This window comes from Pterocles gutturalis, unplaced genomic scaffold (genome assembly GCF_000699245.1).
Source record: "Pterocles gutturalis isolate BGI_N339 unplaced genomic scaffold, ASM69924v1 scaffold17978, whole genome shotgun sequence".
Lineage (NCBI taxonomy): Eukaryota > Metazoa > Chordata > Aves > Pterocliformes > Pteroclidae > Pterocles > Pterocles gutturalis.
This window is the reverse complement of record NW_010123412.1, coordinates 1-10009: the sequence shown is the minus strand read 5'-3', so window position 1 is coordinate 10009 and position 10009 is coordinate 1. Positions and strand designations below refer to the sequence as shown.

The 10009-nt window shown below is 47.2% G+C and overlaps 1 protein-coding gene across 1 annotated transcript in view; it reads right to left on the bottom strand.

The window, feature by feature from the left end:
- Positions 1 to 8128, bottom strand: part of LOC104465007 (peroxidasin homolog) — a gene marked incomplete at its 5' end in the record, with an annotated part of 16735 nt that extends 8607 nt beyond the window's left edge. The window contains 2 exons of the mRNA XM_010077895.1: positions 197 to 268; positions 8030 to 8128. Coding sequence (XP_010076197.1) covers positions 197 to 268; positions 8030 to 8128 — 171 coding nt within the window. The remainder of the gene's footprint in view (positions 1 to 196; positions 269 to 8029) is intronic.
- Between the last annotated feature and the right edge of the window lie 1881 nt (positions 8129 to 10009).

Sequence of the window (10009 nt, the reverse complement as noted above, 5' to 3'; positions counted from 1 at the left end):
GACCGGGCAGCAGGAAAGAACTACGAACCTCAACCCAAAGCAGAGCTTGCTGATGGGATTTGAGGGCAATGGTTTATAGCCGTGACATTAACACCCAGAAATTCTGACCACAGAAGATACATCCTTGACCAGCAAACATCAGAAGGGGGTTGTTAAATTTCAAAGAGGTTAAGAAACTACAGAGCTACCAACTCACAGGTATTTCAGGTTCTCCAGATCTTCAAAGGATCTTCTCACAATGTGTTTTATCTGATTATTGTTCAGCAGCCTGTCCGAGAAAAAAAAACACAACTGGTGAATTCAGCACATGTCAGACTTGGGGCATTTGTGCTCCTGGATGCCCCCTGAAAAACCCTGAACCGGGGTTTTCCAGAGTTTAAGATTTACAGGGGTTAGCAGATCAAAGGCTGGATACTCCCACCAGCTAAGTCAATGAGAAAGTTTCCTGCCCAGAGGTGCCAAGCGCTTCCAATACATACAAAAACTTTTCTTTAGCTTTTGCCACCGTGGTTTTCAGCCCAAAATTATAATTGTGGCCAGGGGAAGGCAGACAGGCAGAAGGGAGTGGAGGGAAGGGACAAATTAACCCATCGCCGCCCCTCTTGTACAAGCACGCCCAAAATTATAATTGTGGCCAGGGGAAGGGAGACAGGCAGAAGGGAGTGGAGGGAGGGGACAAATTAACCCATTGCTGCCCCTCTTGTACAAGCGCAAGGGCTGGTGAAGGTGCACGGTTGTGTTCAATGCGTGTGGGCAGGGGTGTGCAGAGCCGGTTTTTAAGAGGACACAGTTTAAAACGCCAGTTCATCGTGGAGTTCCAGGAGATATAAAATGGTAATGTGCTGTTCTAATCACTTTGTGTACTAACATGTGCAAATGAAAAACAAATACATACAAATCCGCCTCCTGAGGCTAGTCAGAGACAGCCTCTTTCCATCTAGAGAGACTTGTGCCAGATTTTAATACAAAACCTATGGCCAGCATCTCCCTGGCAGGCGATCCCTGCCTTGTGTGCACAGTTGCCATGACCGTACATGCAAACCCTGGCCGGTGCCAACGGCCAGAAACGCAGCTCAACCTCCTAATAACCACCCGGTGTGCAACAGCTGAACGCTGCAAAAACCTCCTCTGCAACCACTGCCAAGCCCAACACCGAGAAAATGAAATAAATCACTTATAAATAGCTCTGTAATATATGACGTTTAACTATTCATCGTGGCTGCTTAACCACCCTCCTGTGGGTCTTTCGCCGTGGTATCTCATGATGCTGAGATTGGCAAACGCTGCTGCGGCCACGGAGCTTATAGCCCCGTAGCTCAGAGCAAGGATTTCACCGGCTACACTTATTTTAAAAATTCCTAAATGGAGATGGGGATTACTGAAATTCCTGGACAGAGAGGAGAGCTGCGACCAGGTCCTGCAAAGATTTGTTTTTCTAGTGTTGTAGGAAAAACTCCTATTCCTTTTGCAAGCAGCCAGACCTTACAACCTTGGCTCAAATTCAACATATGCATTGGATGTGTGTTTTCTATTTCTCCTTTTTGCGATAGCTGTGCTCCTCAGAAACAATCGGCTGCCAGGCAGCAGGTGAGAAGACAGTTCAGCACTTTCCCAGCAGTGAAGCCCCCTCTTCTGCCCCCCTTTGCTGGAGAAAACAGGGAAGGCAGGGCAGCAGCCAGCCGCTGGCACGACAAGCAAAGGTCCCTTCCTGGGGAGAACAGTTTGGGCAGGTAAAGGATGGAGAGAAAAGATGAAAAGAAATGGAAGAAAATGTGTGGGAAAAGAAGGTGAAGATAAAATCAAACGCCTCAGGGATGCGAAGATAAAAGGTGCCAGAAACACACACGTGTTACGGCAGCTTCACAAGTTACTGCCAGACACCTGAGCCACACCAGCTTGCCATCACCTTGTTCTCGGGTGGAGAATCACATCAAGGGTCCACAAAGCACATGAAAAACTGCGAAGAAACCTTTGGAATTCAGAACAAGAAGAGTTTGACAAAAATCTCAGCATCCTTGATTTAACCATCCTCTCTCGATCAGCCACCCTGCTCCCATGGATGGGGATGGCACCACCAAACCGCACGTTGCCAGGGTTGGGGACAAGCAGCCTGGAGTGGTTAAGGCAGAAATTTTTAAGAAAATTTCCGCACAGCTGGAAGCAATGGCTCAATGCGCACGGTTGAGGTTAAACAACCCCACTGCACGCCGATGAGTGAAATGATGTCAAGTCCTTGGAACACGCTATTCTGCTTTGACAGCCAGATACGCCGAGTGGAAATACAGCCCCTGAACACCAACCCAAAGGTTTATTTGATGACTGAACACCCAAGGACTGGAAATAACTGCCTGAGAGCGGCGCGGGAGAGGGGTTTTGTCTATTTACCCAACAGGACAAAGACAACAGAGGCACCGACCGTGCGCGCTTCCTTCCCTGCCCTCTATCCGCGCGCTTTCATCTGCAGCCAGGGGAGAACGAAGGCAGCTTGTTCTCTGTTATCTGATCCTTGGCCCCACTTCTGAGGATGCTACATGGGCTGAGAGACAGCTGCCAGCTCCGACGTCATTCCCATGGATGCGAGTGCCAGTCTCCTGCCATGCAAGTGGCATCGGCCGCTTGTTTCACAGGGGACATGAGACAACGACCAGGTGAGCGGGTCCTGGAGGCAGGGTCATGCCAACCCCATGCTCCACGATGGTCTGGATGCCTTCACTGACCCTTTATCCTTAATGGAAGTTCGGGTGGGGAGTGAAGTCCAGGGGGAATTTCAAGTTGCAACACATCTGACTGCATTTTGGTGCTATTTAGAAGCATTAACCGAGTCTGTTTTGTTGTCTTGGCTGTTTAGGACAGTTCAAGGGGATGTAATCAGTGATCCGAGCCAAGTAAGACAAATTGTGGAAGTTCAGATGGCACGCAGTACGCAGGCCTCTTATCTCATCGTCTGATACTTAAAAATTTGTTCGTGGCCTGATGAAAGGTTACGAAGCGTATGGAAGAAGCCATCTCTGTTTCCTGTCTCAGGATTCCCCATTGTAATAGAAGGAGATGTCCTGGAAAAAACTCAACAGTGAGATAATTTATGAAGTCCATCATAGCCCACATATTTCAAAATGCTGCTTTCAGAGAAATCCACAGACAAGACAGCAAGCACATCTGGCTCCTAGAAAGACTTTAGATGGCTTGAGCACAGCTGTCTGCTCCTCGACTCCCGTGCAGTTCACCCAGGCAGAGAAATGTGCAAAATCCTGGCGTGACCTGGATATCGATCCCAGCTGCAATCAACAGAAAACCACCCAAATTCCTGCTAACATTAGAAAGGACTGAGTGTATCTACAGCTAACCAGATCTGCTGGGAATAAACGCTCTGGCAGACAGAAGCTGGAAAGATCATTATCGATGCATGTCTTAAGTATACCCTTTAGCTAAACAAGCGAAATTAAAAGTATCAGAAGTACGTTTCCTGAAGCTTATCAAAAGACAGGAAAACGATGTGGGATTCCCCTTCATGCTGAGTTGGGCTCCAAATGAGTAGGCGGACTCAGTCATACAGGTTTTATACCTGAAAAATTCTTCTGGAAGGTTTGAGATATACAAGCACCAGGAGATCTGGCCCAGATTCACTAAGAGAACATTTTACATTCAGTTTCCTTTAGGTTTTATGTCCTGACTGCTCCTCCCTTCTCCTTCCCCACCCTCTCTCGGGGTTGCCAAGCACGGGCTTAAGCTGCATTAAATGAGACATTTTCTGTTTTGAAGAATGTATTAAATGATGTGACAGTACAGAATTCAGAGTCAAACCATATAGTCTTTCCTCTTTTCGTTTGACAAACCACATGCTACAGTCGTTCTGACAGAACAGCTATTTTTTTTTTCCTCCCATCATTAATAGAAATCATCACGGAGTGTATTTAAATGGGGAGAAAAAGTGAGTTTGATGCTCAGCCATGCATTCTCCGCTGTTGACAGAATGGTCTGGAATAGCCATTTCCCATTTTTGAGGGAGAAACTCCTATTCTGAGATCCAGCAGGCTCCGACATCCCCTCTTTGCTTGCAGGAACATGTTCTCTCAAGAGCCACTAGAAGATCCAACACACAGCCTTCGTGTCACTCCTCTCATTCACCCTGAAACCCTTCACAAGCAGCACCCAAAGGAGAGCTGCAGAGCTCACCAGGAGCCCCTTTTGCTCTCACCTCAGCAGGAGGAGAAACGTGATGTGAGCAAGGACACGGACAGGGCACAGGCAGAAGCACACACTATGGTGTGGTCTCCACGGGGTCCCTGTTCCCCTGGGTGCCCGTGCCAAAGGCAGAAGAAAACACCTACTGGGGAAGTCAACCAACAGCGCTTTGGTCCCAGGGCTGGACATTTCTGTAGGTGATGCTGGAGAGACTCAAGTAGCACCAACCGTTTGGTTGTGATGGCCTTGGCTTGAAAATCCAGTTGGGTTAACACAGCAGGGTGCTGAGCTCCTGGGGGAACATGGAAGGGGCCAGTCATGCAGGGGTGTCGTCATCCATCCCCTCCCAAGGATGACCTAAAGGAGAAATGCTGGAAAGCACTGAGATGCTCTGCCTCACCACGGGCTCGCAATGTGTTTGCTCTCTTCCACGGTCCACCACCTGCTGTGAGCTCATGCTGGGTTAGACGACACGGCTAGTTGGCAAACCCAAGGAAAACATCTGTTGAAGAGCTGCGGGTATTTTCTGCATGGCATACAAGAGTTTTTTCCCCTCTCTCTGCCTCCTACCCTATTTTTTTTTTTCACCAAGGGGACATTTTAACAGTTTAAAAACACACAAAGGAGATCCTGACACCAACGGTTGCATGGGAACTGAGAAGAGGCAGTGGGAAGGGATGAGGAAAGCTTACAACTCAAAGACCTTCAGCCCAAGAGGAGTTCTCCGACGCACACAACATCGCAGACAGACAACAAGCAAGCTCCAGCGGTGCAGCATTCAGGAAAATTGCTTATTACCTCTGGTGCTGCACCAGGAGCCCCCAGCCAGAGACACACAGTGACTGGATCTCTTCCACGGATGAGCAGGGCTCCTGTTTTTGATTTTAAAGTAGTGGTCTGTAATTTATCAAACCTCCCACACCAGGGAAAGAAAAGAAGAGACAAGAGCCAGGGGAAGGTTCGAACTGTCAAAAAAAGCCCCTCTGGACATTCAGGGCAGGCTCCTCTGTCCATCTCAGAGCCCAGGTCCCTGCATCCAACCTCAGCTACAAAGGTTTCCTTATCTGGGTGGTTTATAAGCTGTCAAACCTGGATACACTACAGCCATCCTGCCCAAGAGGAGATGCAGAACAGAAACTCCACCAGAATCTGCTGCCCTTCCTCTGCCAGGACAAAGCACTGCAGGAAAAGGCTCTTTTCAAAGTATTTATTTGCTTAAGGGATATTTATTCAAGTCCCGTGGCAGAAAGCTGCAAGCTTAGAGCTCTGCATATGGAACCTGAGCTACTCTGTCCTCCAAAGCTTTTGCTTCAAATATTCCGGCCAAACTTTTCCAGCAAGTCTCTCAGGGAGTTTAAAGGATTTATTCTCTTTATCACTTGAAGACCTCTATGAGCCCTCAGGCAAAAGTTTACCATCTAAGAAACATCAGCAAATTCTTCACCTCTTGTCAGTTTTGATGTGGGAATTGAGCAAACCAAAGTTCCTGGAGAGAAATTTGCTTTAGGAGTGCGAGGTCCGACATCCTCTCCTTCAGTTATCAATCTCCTCATCCGTGGGAGTTAACTACTGCGAGTGTGAGAATAACCGATTTTTCCATTTTACCGGCCAACCCAGGAAACACAACCAAGCATACGAAATCCTGTCTAAATGGAAAGGTTTCATTTACAAAAGCAGATGATTTCCACAATTCGAATATATAAAAACGCCGTATTCTGTAAGAGCAGTGCTCTGGCGATGGCCATAGGACGCTATTTAGGGACAGCCTGCCCGCCATCTGTGCAAAACACGTTCCCTGACTGTCCCAACACCCATAATGACAAGACAAGGGATGTCAGGGGGTACCTTTGTGCCTATTCCCTTTCCTGGGTGTTCACGGACTTGCTGTCCTTGATTTCTTTGTCCAGGAGGGTGTGGAGACAGAAAGCAAGAAGAATTGGACAAACTCACGGAGCATAAACAGGTATCATAGAGATGGGTCTTCCCACCTCAGCCAGGCTGAGCTATATCTATAAAGCTATATCTAGCTTTAAGCAGAGCGGCAGGAGTCAGAGAGACAGAAGCAGAAGTCCTGCACGTGTCAGGGACCTGCCTAGACCCAGGCACTGGCAGGGCAGGAGCTGGGATCTCTTACAAAGCTCCACAGGTTGGGTGGAGCAGCTCTCCAATGAAGGCTCGCCAGCATCCCGCGTTCCCCCGGGTTCGGCTGAAACGGTCCTGCCGCGCTGCCTGCCAAACATCTGTCCGCATCACACAGAGATGACATCATTTGGAACAGCTTGGTTTCTCGACTCAGGAGAGCTTCAGGGGTGGAAGAGCAGGTCCAGAGATCAAGATGCCTCCAGCAGAGCTTTGTGATAAGGTAAAACCCTGCAGGCTCCACGTCTATTTTCTCTCTAGATACTTAGTCACTTTCTCACCCTATCCTGAAAGACAGGGATCCATCAGTATTAATCTTCTGGATCTTTTATATTATTTTTGGTAATTAAGTACCACGTGGTGCTGTTTGACAGACCAACATGGGCTGTTCTTGTGTTCTGGATGATCAGCATCACTGTCAGTAAAGTTTTCTACCAGTCTACTAGTTGAGCCCCTATGAACAGGGGCCTGGGCATGCTTCGGAGCATCCTGCAGTCATGGCTTGGCCCATCAGTCCCACACACACAGAGGAACAATCTTTAGCAAATGCTGATTTTTAAAAATAAAGCTATTGAGCAGGTCTCTACGATAAAGTCCTGCTGTGTTCTCACTCTTCCTACAACTTCTTCACGTTTGACTGAATTCCTTATGGTCCAGATCTTCCTTCTTTCAGCGGTGCTATCTTTACAGGATCAGGGACTTCACATCTCTCAAGGTTAGAGAGAAAAAAAAACCAATCTGGGCTTTCTCTGGCCATTTGGGACCACGAATGTACGAACCCAGGACATCTGAGCGTGTCTGCCGTGTGCTGCAGGATCCCGCGGGAGCTGGTTTGCCTTGCAGAGAGATCCCAGCTTGGACCTGGAAATCTTCGAGCTGTTAGCGCCGTGTTACAGCTCCAGTCACCAGATCTGAGCCCCAGCAGCCCAGTGACGTCCCGCACAGCGCGGTGCTGACACCGCTTCTGTTTCTGATTTGGGACCTGGTTTGCTTTCAACTCCTTGGCTGCACAGTGCAGATGTACGCGTATCCATCTTCTAACCCTCAGCCCTACGGCAGCAAGAAGCAGCAAAGGCTCCTACTATTTCCTTTGAGCAGAGTGAGAAATTGTTAGTAGAGCCGTATATCAGATGGACGCGAGCGTGCCTGCCCGGGCTGGGATGCAGACTGAAGGAGCTGCTTTCTGCTCCCGTTCCTCTCCCCGGCAGGGCAGGTGCAGGCATTTATTCTAGGGCAAGGCAGAGGGACAAGACAGAAATTTGAAGGATGCACTCTCGCTTCAAAGTCATGTAGAGCAACTAATGTGGTTTATGCATCTGAGGAGGTCATAGAAAGGAAGATTTTAACCCATCCCTCCACTATCTCGATCCCAGCCCAGAAATGTTTTTATGGGCTACTCGAAAGCCATACCTGCTGAAACATCCTCAGGCAGTGACAGCACGCATCAGGATTTAAAGTTGGGGTGTTGTTTTTTTTTTAAAGACAGGTTCATTGCCAAAAATTAAAGTTATTAAATTGAACATTTAATTAAAAAGGGTAAGAAACATGATCCAGGGTAGAACAGAGAGAACTTTAAAGCTTTAGCTGGATAAACACAACTTGGCTGAAATAACTAAATGACCAAGGCCACCTCTGAGCCATCGTGGGCGACAGGACCGACAGACGTAACAAACAGATATCCACGGCGGGACCACCGAGTGGGACTTACAGCGTGTTGAGGTTCCTCAGTCTCCTGAAGGCTCCAGGTTGTATCTCCTTGATGTGGTTGAAACGTAAATCTCTGAAAGCAGAAAATACAATCAGTGCACTCGTGAGACAAAGAAGCCATTAGCACTCGGCATCCTCCGCGGGAGGAAGGCTGCTGAGGGGTCCGTCCTACCAGGGCTCCACAAAGGGGAGAAACGGAGACAAAGATCAGGGAAGGGAGCAGAGGGGGAGTGGGGACGATGGCTGGGGTCTGCTGTTGTCTGCAAAGTCAGCCAAGAGCCAGGGGCTGGGGTCTGCTGTTGTCTGCAAAGTCAACCAAGAACCAGAACAAGCCTAAATTCCCAATATTCATTTTAATTTCATAGAAAACTAAAGGCTGAAAGGACTCAAGTGATCATTTCCATGAACATCGGACAAGGTCTGCTGCTCAGCACCCCAAGGTCATGTGCAATTCCTCTCGCATCTCATACGAATTGTAGAGGAATGCACATCATCGCATGGACCCATTTTTTAAATTATCTTTGCCCTAAAACGGTTAAATCTCATCAAATAACCTCATCTAACAAGCATTTCACATTCTGCTCCACAACGATCCAGGACTCAGAACAGCTTATCGCTGCCTGCATTTCACATTTGTGCCAACTTCAATTAGAATTAGTGGAGTCCAGGGAATTCTGGCAAATTTCAAGGGCTGCCCACGTAACTACATCGACTTGGAGCCCTAAAACAAGGGGTTTTGATTGCTAATGAGATAATAAAATAAAAGCTAAGTGGTTTAACCTGGTTAACCAAGTAAAAACGCTTCTATAGGGAATGTGCATGGACTTGGCACCTTCCATGGTCCAGTGTGTTATAACAAATCGCAAAAGACTGACAAATGGGTTTTGCTGATAGTTTCTATCCAAAGCACAACAATGGAGTTGTTTTTTTTTTTTTTCTCCTACACTGACTGATCTATTAAACATAGAAAATACGCAGCTATTTCTCAGTTTAAGGCAGCCTTTTAAAGGCATTTGCTCTAAGAGGAAAAAACACACAAACCTTTTTACTGCCCGTCACTCCAATAGTAAGTTACAGACAATTTGGAGGCAGAGTTAAAACAAAAATTCTACAAATAGCTACAAGTTCAACACTTATTTTTAGAACAGGCATCAACAAGATTCACGTTGGTATAAAATTAAGATCAGAAGAGGTGCATGAAGTGCAGGTGGCTGTAAACTCAAACTGACTGTGAGCATCCAAGGGGCTGAACCACCTTTGAGCAAGCACTCGAGAAGAGGGCGCACAGCAGGTAAAGATGATTTTATTTTAAAAGTAACGTTTCTTTAGCTTAACAGTTTTCAAAACTAGTTATGTTAAAAAAATCCCAGTGAAGTTTCTTACTTTTTGGGCAGAAAATGCATGGCATTTTTATTTAACTCAAGTTACAGTGAAATATCAAATCTCTGCCTTGTTACTCCTCTGTTATCCCTGAATGCAACAGAACTTTCCAACTTTGAACAAAGGAATGGGAAGACTGATGTGGGGAGAAGTCTCTCCCCTTTGTTAGCAGTAGGTATTGCACAGAGAAGGGTTAGAGGGCAGGAAGGAACACAGCTTCACCATCTCAAAAACGGTGTTTGAACTGTACTTGACCAGCACCGTTTGCCCACTGCAAACCCCAGTCCCAAAACCTCACCCTTTAGAACTGCAGGTTTTAACCTTAACTGTCCCTTTGACATCTTCTAGCGTTTGGCTTTACTCGCATTGCTTCAAATGCACGTTTCTTCCTCTTCTTGTTGGAAGGTGTTACACACCCCCCTTCCCTGACAATGTGAATTTGACGGTATCTGGACGGATTTCTCAAGGCAGTGCCTGGCACCGTAAAGCCAAATACAATCAAACACTGGGATGTTTAAGCACAACGCGCTGACTATTCTCCACAGCCTCCCTAAAAAGAAATGAGGAAAGACTAGACCGTGAAAAAAGGAGAAGAAATGCA